This window comes from Ogataea angusta (genome assembly GCF_019207475.1).
Source record: "Ogataea angusta isolate 61-244 chromosome Unknown 61-244_NODE_3_length_881311_cov_93.026150, whole genome shotgun sequence".
NCBI lineage: Eukaryota > Fungi > Ascomycota > Pichiomycetes > Pichiales > Pichiaceae > Ogataea > Ogataea angusta.
Genome location: NW_025065217.1, coordinates 757239 through 773857, shown reverse-complemented (window position 1 = coordinate 773857; position 16619 = coordinate 757239). Strand labels below are relative to the sequence as shown.

General features: G+C 48.1%; 11 protein-coding genes across 11 annotated transcripts; 4 read left to right on the top strand and 7 right to left on the bottom strand.

The window, feature by feature from the left end:
* Window positions 1-17: 17 nt before the first annotated feature.
* On the bottom strand, window positions 18-3563 carry KL928_001910 (uncharacterized protein; the record flags this gene model as incomplete). Its single annotated transcript, XM_043202328.1, has 1 exon — window positions 18-3563. One exon carries the CDS (start codon window positions 3561-3563, stop codon window positions 18-20), a length of 3546 nt encoding a protein of 1181 aa, XP_043061187.1.
* A 402-nt stretch (window positions 3564-3965) lies between these two features.
* Window positions 3966-6497, top strand: KL928_001909 (uncharacterized protein; the record flags this gene model as incomplete). Its single annotated transcript, XM_043202326.1, has 1 exon — window positions 3966-6497. The coding sequence occupies one exon, from the start codon at window positions 3966-3968 to the stop codon at window positions 6495-6497; it is 2532 nt and encodes an 843-aa protein (XP_043061186.1).
* A 12-nt stretch (window positions 6498-6509) lies between these two features.
* On the bottom strand, window positions 6510-6761 carry KL928_001908 (uncharacterized protein; the record flags this gene model as incomplete). Its single annotated transcript, XM_043202325.1, has 1 exon — window positions 6510-6761. One exon carries the CDS (start codon window positions 6759-6761, stop codon window positions 6510-6512), a length of 252 nt encoding a protein of 83 aa, XP_043061185.1.
* A 61-nt stretch (window positions 6762-6822) lies between these two features.
* KL928_001907 (uncharacterized protein) lies at window positions 6823-7488 on the top strand (the record flags this gene model as incomplete). Its single annotated transcript, XM_043202324.1, has 1 exon — window positions 6823-7488. The coding sequence occupies one exon, from the start codon at window positions 6823-6825 to the stop codon at window positions 7486-7488; it is 666 nt and encodes a 221-aa protein (XP_043061184.1).
* A 35-nt stretch (window positions 7489-7523) lies between these two features.
* Window positions 7524-8708, bottom strand: KL928_001906 (uncharacterized protein; the record flags this gene model as incomplete). The annotated part of the gene is made up of 1 exon (XM_043202323.1): window positions 7524-8708. One exon carries the CDS (start codon window positions 8706-8708, stop codon window positions 7524-7526), a length of 1185 nt encoding a protein of 394 aa, XP_043061183.1.
* A 95-nt stretch (window positions 8709-8803) lies between these two features.
* On the bottom strand, window positions 8804-9745 carry KL928_001905 (uncharacterized protein; the record flags this gene model as incomplete). Its single annotated transcript, XM_043202322.1, has 1 exon — window positions 8804-9745. One exon carries the CDS (start codon window positions 9743-9745, stop codon window positions 8804-8806), a length of 942 nt encoding a protein of 313 aa, XP_043061182.1.
* A 162-nt stretch (window positions 9746-9907) lies between these two features.
* Window positions 9908-10501, top strand: KL928_001904 (uncharacterized protein; the record flags this gene model as incomplete). The annotated part of the gene is made up of 1 exon (XM_043202321.1): window positions 9908-10501. The coding sequence occupies one exon, from the start codon at window positions 9908-9910 to the stop codon at window positions 10499-10501; it is 594 nt and encodes a 197-aa protein (XP_043061181.1).
* Window positions 10502-10531: 30 nt separating this feature from the next.
* Window positions 10532-11566, bottom strand: KL928_001903 (uncharacterized protein; the record flags this gene model as incomplete). The annotated part of the gene is made up of 1 exon (XM_043202320.1): window positions 10532-11566. One exon carries the CDS (start codon window positions 11564-11566, stop codon window positions 10532-10534), a length of 1035 nt encoding a protein of 344 aa, XP_043061180.1.
* A 321-nt stretch (window positions 11567-11887) lies between these two features.
* On the top strand, window positions 11888-13744 carry KL928_001902 (uncharacterized protein; the record flags this gene model as incomplete). Its single annotated transcript, XM_043202319.1, has 1 exon — window positions 11888-13744. The coding sequence occupies one exon, from the start codon at window positions 11888-11890 to the stop codon at window positions 13742-13744; it is 1857 nt and encodes a 618-aa protein (XP_043061179.1).
* Window positions 13745-13784: 40 nt separating this feature from the next.
* On the bottom strand, window positions 13785-14600 carry KL928_001901 (uncharacterized protein; the record flags this gene model as incomplete). The annotated part of the gene is made up of 1 exon (XM_043202318.1): window positions 13785-14600. The coding sequence occupies one exon, from the start codon at window positions 14598-14600 to the stop codon at window positions 13785-13787; it is 816 nt and encodes a 271-aa protein (XP_043061178.1).
* A 51-nt stretch (window positions 14601-14651) lies between these two features.
* KL928_001900 (uncharacterized protein) lies at window positions 14652-16580 on the bottom strand (the record flags this gene model as incomplete). Its single annotated transcript, XM_043202317.1, has 1 exon — window positions 14652-16580. The coding sequence occupies one exon, from the start codon at window positions 16578-16580 to the stop codon at window positions 14652-14654; it is 1929 nt and encodes a 642-aa protein (XP_043061177.1).
* Window positions 16581-16619: the final 39 nt, after the last annotated feature.

Here is a 16619-nt window from a genome sequence, read left to right as displayed (position 1 = left end):
TCGCTCTATTATATATGTCATGAATTTGAGGGCGCCGTTTTATACGACGAGTAGGTTTGAGTGGTCGGATCACGGGATGCTTCTGGCAGGCCCGATGTTGACTCTCCAGCCAGCAAGATATTGGATGGAGTTTGTTCCTGAAGGGTGCTCTGTAAGCTGGTAGGATTGTACACTGTTGGAATGGTGTGTTTGGCTCCCAACCCTAACCTGACGCGTTCATAATCTCTCCATGTCATTTGGACAATTGATGATCCATCAAATTCACCATCTTTGTTATCATGGGCTCCCTTGTCACCACCTTGCAGTTTTCTCGTGTCCCCCCAGCTGAAGTCATCGAATTTCCAGAACGCGTAAGCAGGGAGCACAAAATTCCATATGGGTAGGGATAGGAAGTATACAAACATCCACAAAATGTATCTCAAATCCGAAATTGTAACAAGGATCAGTACCCCCGGTAGTCCAAAGATAATAGCCATAAGGATCAAGGACATGACAGGGGTTGGTGTGGTGACTAGGGAAATCACAATGATATAAAGTGTGAATGTAATGGAAGCAGGCAAAACCAGAGTTCCAACGAGCTCCACTGCGATAATGAAATTCATTGAGAAACAGAACGTGCCACAAAGGTCTTTCACGAGTACTAGCTCCATTAAGTTGTGAACCGTCGAGTTGATCCATCTTCTCCGCTGAGAGAGAAGAACGCTGAACTTGTCTGGAACAACGGTTTTGCATGCTGCTTTTGGAACAAACACTTGTTTTCGTCTTGGAAACGTGCGGAGCATTAACGATGACAGGTATCTGTCTTCACCCAGTAAGAGAAGGTTCTTCTTATGGAGACTGTCGAGAACATTCTCCGAGTACTTCTCGACAATATCGGAATTGGCCAGGATGGGAACCCATACATTCAGATCCTTTGGTGTTTTGATTCGATACATGCAGAAGCAACCCGGAAGACACGTCACAGTACCAAAAACAGACTCAAATGCTTTGGACTGATGATGGGAAATATAGTACTCAAAAACTTGGATCGCAGTGACCCAAGATTGGGCTTTGTTAGATATCTTTGTTTCTCCACATAGTCCCATGACGTCTGGATTCTTGACCATTTCTGCATTCATGTGGGTAAGGGAGTCGGTGTAAATCAAGGTGTCTGCATCGACCATCAATACAATCTCGTACCAATTGGCCATCAATCCCGTGACTTGCCATATCGCCCGCATCATCTCAAACTCCAGCTCCGTCATTCGATCGTTGAATGTGACCTTCTGGAGGAAAGACATCAAGATGATTTGCGAATCTCTCTTTCCACGGTTACCAGGTTTGGCGCTATCTGCTTCTGAAGGTGTTCCACACTTGACAACCAGCAGAATGGGGTTCTTCTGTTGTTTTTCGGGTGGTACCGTTGCATCATTGTATTTATAGAATCCAGAGTAGACTTTTGCCATATTGTGTCGTTTGGAACCTTGAGCGACCGACACGTAAGAGTAAGGCTTAACATCCTCCTTTGGAACAACAAAACCAGTCATCAGATCCAAACAGATATCTGGCGTTGATCGATCATTCCCTGCTCCAGTTATGATTCCGTCACAAATCACGACAATGAGCTTGTGCGAGTTCGGATAGTCTGTAGTAGCCAAAGAGTCCAATGTGGTCCTTATCCCTTCTTCATCCTCGGAGTAGCAGGTAACAAGACACATTGTATGAACTAGAGGATAACCAAACGGTTCCCAGCTGATGGGAGGCTGGCAAATAGCATCCGGTGCTATCAAATCAAGTCCCAAAGTGTGAATGTCGCTATCTTCAGTTCCCAAGAACAGACCGTTCTGAGCAGAACAGTCTCCACCCCAGCACTCTTGGAATGCCATTTTCGGCTGTACCTTGCCTTTCTTCGCGCGGCTGGTGAGAATGAACGCCTCTGTAGTCATTGTGAGATACTTGGGATGGTATTCCTGTATTGAAATAGGTTTTGAGTCATCTTCAATAAGCCCAGATACATCTTTTCCCCACGAGAGTTTTAGGTTCTTATAGTTCATTACCTTTGCGTGATAGTCGGCCCTCCTCTTGATTGGAACGGTAGAAATGGGAGCAGCAGAATTAGGATCGTCGACCCATTCTTCGATAGAACGATCTCGTTGTGCAGAGCTTTTGATGGAGGTGACTGATGCTCCCTGTTTTCTTGCCACGCACCACTTGAAATAGCAGGCAACAACGAACTTTGCAATGACAATTGACAAAACAAATACCAGAGATACGTATAGCACTATTGTAGCGGCGATGCAGCCGATGGTGTCAACGTCGACAACCCCAACTTTCAAGATTTCAATCAAGCAATTAGCAGCCTGTCGCTCGTGTGGCTCAGTTAGGAGTAAAGATAAATCATGTCCTTTCATGGTGGGATCGTTTTTAAGCTTGTCGAATAATTCCGGATAGTCTAGATCATCTTTTTGCAACCAATCCAAAAGTCCCATGTCCAAAACATACCCGTTGTAAACAACAAGGTTTCGGGAGCCTTTTGTTATGGAGTCCCATGTGTAGTAAACATCCCCTTGAATATCTAGTCTGTAAAAGTTCTGTCTTGATTTTGCAGACGTGTGGCAAGCATATCCGTTGTAGTGCACTTGAGTGAAATTAGGTTTGCTAGAGCCATCAAGGCTAAACAGTTTGCATGGCATATACCATGCGAGCTCAGTTGCCGTATGTGGAATGGTACAGTTTTCCTTCGGAACAATCAGTCCTTTGCAGTTGCCATTGACATTCTGGAACAAAAAAGTCGCGTCCATACCGCCTGCATTGACCGGAGGATACAGAATGTTGGTACCTGCTTCTATGCCCACTGCTGCCGGGTGCGATGAGTGGTCTAAAACGTATGCACGCCCATTGATTACCAGATACCCGGTGTTGATGTCAGAGGGTTTGAGTCTCATTCGTAGGCCCGTGCAAGTGGTCCTGGTAAAGCCAAAGGTGAGAAAAGCAATAATAGAGCCTGTGCAAAGAATGATAGAAATCAAGGCTATCTTTTCTCTCCAAGCATATTGTCGCTCTTTGGTTTTGAAGCCGAGAAAGGATAGTAACGGCGGAGGAGCCCAAAATGTCATGGCATAGCAGTACATTTTCCAATACGAGGTGATTTTAGGGTCCGATTCTAGATGTTTGAATTGAGGTAGCGCTTTCCTCAATAAGTCAGGCTCGCCGCCACCCGTACCCTGGACATCGCTCTCCGAGTTTTCTGCCACTGCTGTCAAGACATCTGTTGGAGGAGCAAAAGGCATACCCTTATTTTTTTTCTCTAGGTCCTGGATAAGTTTGTCGCCATTATGTTGCGACAGTGTGTCCAGTGTGAAAGATAACGTGGGTGAAGATCTGCGGAGAGGTTTTGTATGGTGCGAATAATCGAGAGAGCGAAGTGACGACGCCCTATTTAGCCGTCCTCCTTTCTTGTAACGGACGGAGCGTTCTCTTCTGACGAGAGATCGTTTCCGTCCCACGCGCTGGCTTTCAGGATCCAGTATACCGCGATCGGAACTACCAATGGTATATCGCCGAAAGTGTGTCTGTTTTTCCATGGACCTAGCGGTAATCTTGAAAGAGGGAGAAAAAATAAGGGAATTTTTTGTGAGAGATCAGGAAAGGGCCAAACTTGGGCGCGACCGACCACAAGCAAAGTCGTTTTGAGTAGCCTCCATAATCTGCCGTTTATGTGCCGGCCCAAATGCAGCCAGCGTAATGGTTGGGTTCCGGCATGTTACCTGAGCGGGTAGAGCAGACAATGGGATAATACTTTGGATTGTTTTGTCAACCAGACCAAGCCTGCGCGAAAATTGGAATTCGCGGTTTTGTCCACAGCCTTATTAAATGTTTTAATTAACCCAAAAATCTTAATTACGTACTTTCGCGTCAGTAATTATCCCAATAAGGCAGGACCGCGCCGCAAATGTTTCACTCAAAAAAACTCTTCTTCTTCCACCATGTCCAGACGTAGCCCTAGAAAGAGAACGATCATCGACGACGATAGCGACGAGGAGGCTGGCACGGGATCTGTCATGCCGTCCTCACCTGCTGGCGCTGGCTCGTCGGCCGGATCGTCCCCTCGTCACATGCCTTCCTCCCCTGGTCTCCCTTTTGACGATGAAGAGGAGGAAGAAGAACGCGAATATTTCAACGATGTGGATGATTTGGAAGAGCAGCTGGAAGAGCAAACCGGTGTTGATCTGATTGGCGACGCGATGGAGCGCGACTACGTCGCCAATCCTGAACAAGACACATACGAAGAGGCTGATCTCGATGACCGGGAGTATGAAGAGCTGTCCGCCGCAGAGAGAAGGCGCGTCGACCAGATGCTCAACCAGCGCGACCAACTTGTGCGAGGCGCTAATTTGGATCTCGACGATGCTATGGATAACGATGTGCCAAGAGATGAGTACGGTCTGCCTATTCAGAGACGGCGTAGAAGACACCAGTACGACGAAGATCCCGAGGATTATCTGGAAGACATGGATCCGTTGACAGAGGAGCTGAGCTTGGAGGCTCTTGCCGAAGTCAAGGCTCCTTCGATTCTTGAATGGGTGGTTATGCCAAACGTGACTAGATCGATTGCCAGAGAACTAAAATCGTTCTTGCTGGAATTCACCGACGAACAGGGTCGGTCTGTGTATGGAAGTCGAATCCGGACGCTAGGTCAGATCAACAGTGAGAGTCTGGAAGTTTCATACGTGCACTTGCTGCACTCGAAGGCTGTTCTGGCCCTTTTCCTCACTACGTGTCCAGAGGAGATCTTGAAGATTTTTGATGTGGTTGCCATGGAGGCCACCGAGTTGCATTATCCAGATTACAGCCAGATCCACTCTGAAATTCATGTCCGGATCGCAGACTACCCAACAATCAACAACCTGAGAGAGCTCAGAGAGGCCAACTTGAACTCCCTGGTTCGCGTGAGTGGTGTTGTTACAAGAAGAACCGGCGTGTTCCCGCAGCTGAAGTACGTTAAGTTCAACTGTCTCAAGTGTGATGCTGTGCTGGGACCGTTTTTCCAGGATTCGAACCAGGAAGTTCGCGTCACGTTCTGCACCAACTGTCAGTCTCGTGGACCGTTCAGAATGAACACGGAAAAAACACTGTACAGAAACTACCAAAGAATTACCCTGCAAGAGGCTCCGGGATCTGTTCCCGCTGGAAGACTGCCTCGCCATAAGGAGGTGATTCTGCTATGGGACCTTGTTGATGTTGCCAAGCCTGGAGAGGAAATTGAGGTTACCGGAATCTACAAAAACTCCTACGACGGTACGCTGAACGCCAAAAACGGCTTCCCCGTTTTCACCACTGTGATTGAGGCCAACGCTATCCGGCGGAGGGAGGGAGCGGCCAAGGGAGTGTCGGATGGCTCGTTGATCGAAGGCGGTCTCTCGCCATTCCAATGGACCGAGGAGGAAGAGAAGAGAATTCGTCAATTGAGCAGAGAGCGCGGAATCATTGACAAAATCATCGCCTCCATTGCACCTTCGATCTACGGACACAAAGACATCAAAACTGCCGTTGCGTGCTCCTTGTTCGGCGGCGTTCCCAAAGATGTCAACGGAAAACACTCTATTCGTGGAGATATTAACGTTCTTCTTCTCGGTGACCCTGGTACTGCAAAATCGCAAATTCTAAAGTACGTTGAGAAAACAGCACATCGAGCAGTTTTCGCTACCGGTCAAGGCGCATCTGCTGTCGGTCTGACGGCCTCTGTGAGAAAGGATACAATCACCAGAGAGTGGACTTTAGAGGGAGGTGCTCTGGTTTTAGCAGATAAGGGTGTTTGTCTTATTGATGAGTTCGACAAGATGAACGACCAGGATCGTACGTCGATCCACGAGGCGATGGAACAGCAGTCGATTTCCATTTCCAAGGCCGGTATTGTGACTACTTTGCAGGCCCGATGCTCCATCATTGCGGCAGCAAATCCTATTGGTGGCCGGTACAACTCGACCTTGAACTTGCTGCAAAATGTGAATCTAACCGAGCCAATTCTGTCGAGATTCGATATTCTCTGTGTTGTTCGCGACCTTGTGCATCCAGAAGCCGACGAAAGACTTGCAGGTTTCGTCATCGATTCTCACATGCGGTCCCATCCCGCCGAAGAGGACGGTGAACGCGAAAAAGAACAGGAGATCTCTCCAATAAAGCAAGAGTTTCTGGTGAAGTATATCCACTACGCAAGAACAAGGGTGCATCCCAAGCTGAATCAGATGGACATGGACAAAGTGTCGCGTGTTTATGCCGATTTGAGGAGAGAGAGTAATTCCACCGGCTCGTTCCCAATTACCGTGAGACACTTGGAAAGTATATTAAGAATTGCAGAATCTTTTGCTAAAATGCGGCTGAGCGAGTACGTTTCGAGTTCAGACCTTGATAGGGCCATTAAGGTCACCATTGACAGTTTTGTGGGTGCGCAGAAGGTGAGTATTCGGAAACAGTTGCAACGCAGATTTATGAAATACTCTCTGCCACAGAGGACGTGAGGATATATACTTCTAATGGAATGGTTGCTTTTCAGTGGCCTGCGTAACCTCAAGCAGCAATTGGTCGAAATCGCCTCGGTTTTCAACCAGTCGTCGCAAGTGCTCGACCCCATCATGGGAGCGAGCGGATCTCCGGCTCAAATGCTTTTCAAGCTCTATCCTGCTCTCAAATACTGCCAAACACGACGGACACTCCAGCGAAGGCGGCGGCTGGTTTTCAGCAGCTGGCCGCAGACGTGCGGCATTCTCTCTGGTAGAGCTCATTTTTTCGCTCCCCGTAAAAGCTGAAAAAATTTGGTGAATCTAGTTTATCTACAACATTTTAATGGCCCAAAAAGTGTACACTCCATCGCACATTTTTCGGTTTATCCCGAACATAATAGGTTATGTTCGTGTGCTGACACTGATTGCATCGCTTTTCACGATGCAAAACCATCCAAAATTCACCATGTGGGTGCTATACTCGACCTCCTGTTTGCTGGATGCCTTTGATGGATACGCGGCCAGAAAATTGGACCAAAGCACCACCTTTGGTGCGGTTCTGGACATGGTCACCGACCGTTGCTCGACCTGTTCGCTTATTGTATTTTTGACCAGATTGTACCCCAATTGGTTCATCCTTTGGCAGATGCTCATTTCTTTAGACTTGGCCTCGCACTATCTTCACATGTATGCCAGTATCACCAGCGGATCCAAGAGCCACAAGTCCATGAAAAAAGACACAAACATTCTCCTCAAGCTGTACTACGAAAACCGTATAGTCCTGTTCTTGGTTTGTGCCCTGAACGAACTATTCTACATGGCCCTTTACCTCGACTACTATAAGTTCAGAGCTTTGCCTTTGATTGGTATTTCGTTCCCAAGACTCCTCATTTATGTGTCTGCACCTGTCTGGTTTTTCAAGCAGGTCACAAATGTGATCCAGCTCATGCAAGCCTGCACCACGCTCGCCCAACAAGACGCACAAACATACAACCTAAAAAATTCTTAGTACAGGCTAATCAATTATTTTCTTTCTATTCAACTCTAATAGAACGACACGTCGGAATTGTTGACGTCGAATCCCCCTGCAGAGGTCGTCTCATACAAGAATTTGCTCGAGGGCTTCTTGAAACGAGCTTGTGGCGACGCAGGCCCGTTGTCTCTGGAAAGTAGCTGTTTGCGGATCCTCTCCTGAGGCGTCTCGGAAACAAGCGTAGCCGGCGATTTTGTCTGTGAGATGTTCATATTCGCAAATGATCTTGATATATCGAGCGCCAGAAGCGACGTGTCGGCCACATCCTTGCTTGGGCTGCCAGTCAAAACTTTTTGCTCCGACCGATCAGCCTCTAGTTCTTCCTGCGCGTCTATCCCGTTCACCAGCGGAAGACCGAGCAGTTTGCGCTGGCGACTTGTCAACGGCAGGTCCAGACATTTGTCCTGAGGTTTCATCAGCCGCAGCGAGCTCACACCGATATTGAACAGCAGGATTCCGTATACTGTGCGATTCACGTAACTCGAGTATTGGATGAATATGGCCGGAAATAGCGATGTCCCGTCACGAAGCCTAAACTTCACGTTGAGCAGAACAATCACTGCCACAAGGAACCGGTACAACAGTATCATTAGTGTGTTCACTATCACTGTGCGAATTTCGGCGTCGCGGTTGACTATTCTACTCAGGGCGAGCTCGACGTAGGGACTTTGCAGTTCGCTTTCATCTTTGGATTCGACCTGGGCTGGTTTCTCCTGTGTTGGCAGGTTTGTGCTCTCTTTCAAAGGCGACTTATGTCTTGGCTTGAATATCGATCGCTGGTAAATGTTGCTATTAATCGATTGTGGTGATTGCTTCTCAGACTGTTGAGGAGTGCCGGGAAACTGTTGTTGGAATTTCTTGCGCAAAAGAGGCGACATGGGTCCCTTGACAGGAGTATTTGGTCCAGCTAAAGGAGTCGAAGATATTAACGGTTTAGTGCTCTGGGGAACTTTGAATGGAGATGAGACTAGGGGTTTGATCGGGGTATTGGGTATACCAGCGGACTTGCTTGGAGACAACGCTGGGATCGATTTTCTAGGAGATGGTGTAACATGCGCAGATCCAACAGGAGTGGACGAGTTTAGCGTTCCTCGATTGGAGAAGCTGATTCGCCGCCTTGTCTGCAAGAATGTGTCTTCATCTGGTGTATAGTATGATCCATTGATCGACGAAGCCGTGGGCGTAAGGAACGACATCCAAAGTAAATAATAAATTATTCAGGAAAGAAAATGTATTAGATTTTACACCAAAGTGTATTATGTAATCAAGCTCTAAATCTCAGGGATCTGGTTCAGTGAAGAGGCCAGTATCCAGGGAACAGGTAGTGCATTTTCTCTAGCAGGCGTTTGTCCTGGCCGTCTTTCTTGGTGCTGACAGAGAATTTCATGCTGTGTTGATAGTTGAGACCGATTTCACCGGATTTGATCTTAGGCTCCAACACTTGAACCAGTTTCTCTGCTACCCGGTGAGCATTGGCACTGTTGGCAGACAGGTTTCCGACAACTGTTTCTACAGTGACAGGCTCCTCATTTTCGTTCCACGCATCATAGTCTGTCGACATACAGATCATTTGGTACGCAATCTCAGCTTCTCTAGCAAGCTTAGATTCTGGAATACAAGACATGTTGATCACAGATCCTCCCCAACTCTTGTAGAGTTTGGACTCAGCTCTCGTGGAGAATGCTGGACCTTCCATACAGATCAGCGTCAAGTCATCTTTTTCGGTATCCTTGGTGTGCAACTTCACATCTTCACCCTCCAGAACTTCTTGGCAAGACTCGGAAATGACCTTATTCAGTTTTGGATCAAAAGGTTCTCCAAACATCGCATGAGCAACAAACCCGCGCTCAAAGAAGGTCGACGGACGAATTCCTTTGGTTCTATCAATGACCTGGTTCGGAACAACAAAATCGCGGGGCTTAATGTGTTGCTGGAGAGATCCAACAGCACTGAAAGCCACAATTGTGTTGACACCGAGTTTTTTCAGAGCGGCAATGTTGGCCCTGTTGGGAACATCAGAAGGCAGTAAGTCGTGGTGAGGACCATGTCTTGCCAAAAACGCAATTGGGAACCCATCTTTGGTCTTGGAGATGGTGATGGGAGAGGAAGGAAAGCCCCACGGAGTAGAGATCGTTAGCTTGGCAACCGGTGTCAAGGTCTCCAAATGGTAGAGGCCCGTGCCTCCAATAAAGGCCAGCCTGACAGGCTCATGGAATTCGGCAGGAAGAGTCATATACAAAATGTAATAACGAATTGACGGATTTATAAAAATATTACTTATCATGTGGGACTGAATTTTCAAGCAGCGCCGATCGACCGGACGATTGTATCTTTTTCTACTCGCTTTAAATTTCTGCCATACAGCACACTAACTTTTGGCACCGCTTTTATTCCAATGTCTGCGTCCGCATCCTACCTCACGCTGACAGCAGCGCTTGTTGTTGGTGGCTACATGCTGTTCAATGGTTCTGGTGAGGCTTTCAACGTTGGAGCGTACCTGGAGTCCATCTCGCCATATATGTGGGCCACGATTGGAATAGGCTCGTGTATTGGGTTTTCGGTCGTTGGAGCGGCCTGGGGCATCTTCATTACGGGCTCTTCCATTCTTGGAGCGGGTGTGAAGGCTCCTCGCATCACCACGAAGAATCTGATCTCGATTATTTTCTGTGAGGTTGTGGCCATTTACGGTTTGATCATGGCCATTGTGTTCTCATCCAAACTCACTGCCGTCGACACGGCCTCCCTTTTCACCAAAGAAAATCTATACACGGGATACTCGCTGTTTTGGGCTGGACTGACGGTGGGACTGAGCAACCTCATCTGCGGAGTGGCGGTTGGTGTCACTGGATCCACAGCAGCTATCTCGGACGCCGCAGACTCGAGCTTGTTTGTGAAAATCCTGGTCATTGAGATTTTTGGTTCCGTGTTAGGGCTTTTCGGACTCATTGTGGGCCTGCTGATGGCAGGTAAGGCCACCGATTTTACATAGTGAAATCTAGGCATGTTTAGATCTATATGTCTATAAGTTTTCCACGGTAGCACCCTCGATAGCAGGCTCGAGAAGTTTCCAGACACACGCGACACCCTCTTTCTCGAATCTGGCGATGATGTCTTTGGCTATCTGCTCGAAGTTGTTGGTAGCAAGACATAAAATGGTAGGTCCTGCACCACTCAGACAGATACCCAGAAGACCAGTATGGCTTTGCGGCGTGAAGCCAGATAATATCTCCGTGAGCCCTGGGATCAACACCTTGCGGTATGGCTGGTGCAACTTGTCCTGCATCGAGTTATAGATAACTTGTGGATCAGGTTTTTCCGCTCCAACTGCGGTAGTGAGCACAGCCAGACGTTGCAGATTGAAAATCACGTCTGGTCTCGAGTATTCCGCGGGGAGCACCTGACGGCTCTCGGAGGTGGGCACTTCGAATTGCGGGATGATGGCGATGCATTTGATGGCTGGGTTCCAGTTGTACTTGACGTGGGTTCCAATATCGAGAGGAGCCTGGATGGCCGGTGCGTGTGGCGCGAGCATCTCGTCCAGTGGCTGGTGCACAAGAGCGACCTCAGAGTCTGTCAGTTTTCTGAGATAGGAACCGGTGAAACCACCAATCATCGCGGCAGTGATGTTGTCTGGATGGCGCTCAATCATCAGACAGTAATCTAGACATCTCTGTTTCGAAAAACCCAGATTTCCGACCTCGTTGGCCAGCATCACACCAGCCACCACTGCCGCGCCGGACGATCCCAGGCCTCTGCCCAAGGGAATGGGGTTGTTGACGTGTATCTTCGTGGTTTTCGGGAACTGGTTGATGCCGTTGCAACGGAGCACAAAAAGTGCGGTTTTGGTGATAAGGTTGCGATCCGACGCCAGAGGAACGTTCTCACTGCCTTCTCCCTCGTACGAGATCGAACAATTAAATTTATCGGTGCTTGCCAACAGCGGATCGACCTCCAGCTCCAGTATGAGGAACAGGTTGAGCCCTATTCCCAGGACATCAAACCCAGGACCAATATTCGCGGACGATGCTGGAACACGAATAATAGTTTTAGCCATAGTTGGTGAAAAAATTTTCAGGCTCCACCTATAGTAGGTCAGACACGGTCCAGCCGAAACGAGGTGTCATGCCACTACAGCTCATAATTCTTGTAAAATTCGTATATATAGGAGTATTGTGCGCTACTGGTGGCTTTTATTTTGCCAGGCCCGCCGTAAGGGTCCAGCATTATGCCCGCTCGGCTTATCGTCTGCAAAGTGGCAGACAAATTTTTGTTGTATTTGTTTATTTGTTTCTGCAAAGTTATTCCAGATCCACGCTGAACCTCCAACTTCTGTCATTCCTTTTCTTATGTTCATTGTGTGCTGCTAACTTCGAACATGGAACCACATAATTCGCCCAAAGGAACAAAAGGATCCAGAAAGTCAACGCACGAAGAGCTCTTGGCCGCCTCACATGCTGTTGAACAGGAGATCAACGCCGTCAAAGCCCTGAAACGGCTTTCTATCGGCAACAATCTAAGCTACGACCCGGACCTACCTTATAGCGAGTCGGAGAAAATGGACTTTGATATAATAGACATACACAACGATAAGGAGAACGAAACACCGAAAGACGATGAGCTGGATCAAGATCACATACTGCCGGAAGCTAACGAGTTCATGTGGGTGCCGGCCACGGCACATCCCCAACTGGCTCCGGAGAAATTCCGGAAACACGTTCAGGCCACGGTCGACGAGATCACGTCCAAGCTTCAACGTTCCGCGTCGTCGCGTTCTTCTCTTTCCCATGAGACCCGTGACCCTCAGACCGACCTGGAAAAGCCTGCAGAGCTCAACAGAGCCGATACCGGACTCCGCAGAAAGCCATCCATCAAGCAGCTCACGAAGGAGTTGGAGTCGCTTTCCCAGATGGCCGGTCTTGATGACACGGACGCGGTCACCCTTGCCCGGACGCTTTCCTCGTCGTCATGGAAACTCAAAGAAAATATCGACTCTGTCTCCTCGCTTTCGCGCAAGTCGTCTGCTTCCAGCGTCGACTCGGAGCTCGACTTGCCCGGATCACAGCTAAAGAGATCAAAATGGACAACGTACAGGAGAGGTTCCAGATCTTCGCGAGCCACGCCTCAGTCATCACATAATCTAGCCAACTCTACATCCTCGGCATCTCCAGAGCTCACTGCGTCAAAGACCCTCCCGCATACTCACAGTACAAAGCCTGCCAAGTTGGCTGCTCCAACGTCTGCAGCCGTCTCGTCAGAGATCCTGCCGTCCGCATCATCAAAGGCACCGACAAGCTCTCTTCCTCCACTTCCTGTAGAGAAGAACTCACCACTACCTCCTTTACCCAAAGAACAGACTGACCAGACAGCTCCACCCGTGAGATCGCCACCTCAAACCCCAGAAAAACCTGTTGAACAGAAATCTAGCAGAAAGTCAAGCTGGACTTGGCTCAGCGGCAATAAAGACAAGGAGAAAAAAGAGAAAGAGCGGTCTCCTCCAAATCACTCACGCAACAGACATGGCACGGCTTCTGACGTGGTGTCGATCCAAAATGCAGAGTCTCCTTTCCCGTCACCTCCTCGCGAACCAGAAAAAGAGAAGAAAAGCCTAAGTGGATTTTTCAAGCTCAAGAAAGACAAATCCAAATCGACAGAGAAGTCGGCTCCTCCAGAAGGTCTTTCTGACTCAGATAACGAAAGCATCACAGACAAGCGAATACTAAATCTGAGAAAGAAAAAAGAAGAGCCGAAGCCGGAGCCCGTTGTTGAACAACCACGCCCAGCATTACAACAGCATGCTCCTCCTCCTGCAGAACCCCCTCTTGATGCGGTCTCTGAGAACATCAAGCAAACGCTAATGTCGCAGAGACGCAACACAAAGCCCAATCAGCCTCTTCAGATGACTGATTCTGCCTTTGGCTTTCCGCTGCCCCCTATATCTCCATCAACACTGGTGATGCTGAACCATCGCTTTCCGATACATGTGGAGCGTGCTGTTTATCGATTGAGCCATCTGAAGCTATCAGACCCAAAGAGACCTCTTTGCCAACAGGTGTTGCTGAGTAACTTCATGTATGCTTACCTGAATTTGGTGAACCATACTTTATTCTTGCAGCAGCAGGAGGAAACATACGCCCATCCTGTGGAGGAAGAACCTTTCGTGGAACCAGTTGAGGAGTACGCTTTTGACGACGTTTACGGGGGCTATACTGAGGAGGTAGTCTATGAACATTGAATGGCATATTTATTAGGCATGATAACAAGGATTATCCATTTCAAATAGACGTAGTCAATGTGCTAAAGTATGCGGCAAAAAACCAAATCCCTGCCAGCGACAGTACGTAGTAGAGTGTCTGCCACCACACAGGGCCCTCCACTGTAAACAGCGGAAAGGTCATAAAGTTGCACCAGCAATGTGCGGCCACACAGGTCCAGACCGAATGCGAGTTGACGAAGATCAGATTTGTCAGAATTCCGAAGAATGTTGTGTATAGAGTGCGGAACAGGAACGATACGAGAATGGCAGCCAATGGCACCTTTTCGTGTTTCCAACTGTCATAAGCGTGAGTGACATGAGCCAGCCCGAACAGAAGTGGCGACAGGTATATTATTTTGGAGCGTACAGGAGAATCGAGAAACGGACCATATAAGCCCAAAATGGAGGCGGTGTATGTCATCTCTTCAGTGATTGGTGCGATCACTATATTGCGCAGGAAGTGAAGCATATCCAGAGACTTGAAATCGTGATAGATGACTTCCGGGCCCCAAGACAGATACTCTATCAGTGACCCGTTGAAAAGACCTATGAAAAGTAGCAGCACTCGCGCAACGCTAGAAACTGTTGTCCTGTCAACTGTGAGTCCCATGTAGGCAAATGCCTCGCTAAATCCGTAGGCGGTTTGTGTCACTTTAGTCATTAGAAATGGTACAAGTAACACACAGATCAAGGTTGACAGGCTGGCTCTCACCATTCTTGATTTGATAACTTCTCTGGACTCCCGGTGTCCTCGTTGTGGGTTAATATACAGCACAAGAACATACGATGAGGCAATCGCTACTGAACACCAAAAGGTGCTGGTCAGCGAATCCATCCTGTTGTTTGAGATCGAAAAGAATTTCCAGGTGTCAGGAGTTCTTGAAATCTATCGTTCTCCAACTATAGATTTGCGCAGATACCACACAGAAACGATAACCATGAATCCGACTGCGCCACAACCTATCACAAAAGGGTTGACTAGGCCTTCTGTTTCTATTGGCTCGGGTTCTAGGCCCGAGGTGGCGCTCCGGGGCTCGGCTGCAGAGTTGACCAGCTGAACCAGGAGCTCGGTCAACGAGGATGCCCAGCTGGAGGATATGTGGAGTGGAGGCGGCAGGAATAGCGATCGTGTGTAGTTCTCCGGCTGTGTATCGCATCTCTGCTGTTGCTTGTCCAGATCCGCTTTCAGGGCAACGAACACCATAGGAATTGAGTCGAGTTTCGGATACAGCCGGCGCAGCTCTATGAGGTGCTGGAATGATTCAGGATCGGAGGAGTCATAGGCTAGGCATATGACATCACAAGAGTCCAGTTTGGAAGAGTTTTCGAGTATTGCTGGTTCCAGCTCCCCCAGCTCTTCCAGAATCAGGTAGCATTGTTTTCCGCCAATCAGCTCGACATTGTTGACGGCAATGCTTCGTTGAATTGTGGGTGAATGAGCTTCGCTGTATTGTCGACCCAAAAAGGACTCCATGAGTGAAGTTTTGCCACATCCCGGTGCGCCTAAAATGAAACAGTTGAAAACGGTTCTGTCAGAAACGCTTCCTCTGTACACTTTCCCGTTGCGTTTCCTCACTTTTCGAGGCTTCGTAATCCTCAGAGCAGTTGTGGTTCCACTCAACTTGCCAATGGTAGACTTATCCTCGTACCCAAAGTAGCCCAGATAGGCAAGAGTTGTTTTGTAGTCTAAAAAGGTCGTCATCGACCACTGGGCCAGCCATCCCTGTAAAGTCACATATCCTTGCTCGTTGCACACCACTGTGTGGGGGAAGTTGAACTCTTGCCACAATCGTGGAACTCCGGGTGTAGGATAAAAGAGCTGATTGAGTTCTTCGTCGTTTAAGCCTCCATCGTTGTCTTTATCGAATAGAAGGAACAAGTCCACCAAAAATCTGTATCCGTTAGGAGAGAGCTCAACACTTGAGCCATGCGGCACATCTATCTTTGGATAGAGAATCTTGTCGTCTATAGAAAGAGAATCTGTGTAGTGGAAAGCTCTTAAAATTCCCCATATGGTTTCGTGACGACCTGATTCAGCATACAGTTTGTTGAGAGCCACAAAACCTTCCTCAGTTATTCCTCTCTCTCTTGCTGTTCCAGGTAGTGCGGAGTTAAGAGTCATTTTAATTGAGTTCAGCTCGTTGATGTCCAGAGACTTGTGGAAGCATTTAAGCTGCAGCTGCAAGAACTCGGCATCGTTCAAGTAGCCATCCTGGTCAGTGTCGCACAAGTAAAACACTCTTTTCAGGGCATTCAATGCAAGTGGTTTTAGGTTGCTTTCCTTGTAATCATACAATGGTGCAATTGGATGTGTGACTGCTCTTTGACAGAGATAGAACGCCTGGTTGACATTGTAGTTTTCCTTGGCACTGCATCGAATGCACGCTTCTATCTCCTTGAACTCTTTGAGTAATGGTATTAGCTCTTCGTTCAAAATTGACTCGCTTTCATTGGGTAGTTCATCCAGATCGGATTTGTTATTGCACAGCACGATAGGTAGATTGACCCCCATTGATCTGAACATGGGGATCCAGTATAGAGAAATTCGCTCATACGTGTAGCGGTCAGAGTATACCAGCCATATGACGTCTGCCTGGCGAATCTGTTCCTGGACATTGTTCAGATCTGATGATACAGTATCGATCAGGACGCTAGATTTAGGGGAATAGGGCGAGCCTGAGAAATCCTTGGGAATGCTGATCGGTGGTATAAGATGCTGAATGCTGGGCACAAACTTCTCCTTCACAAGAGTGGTAATCAGACTGCTTTTCCCGACTCCTTCATCACCGCAGATGACTACTCGTATGGAGTCCATATTAGATTATTTGAATATTTATTTTAGTGACCCGATTTT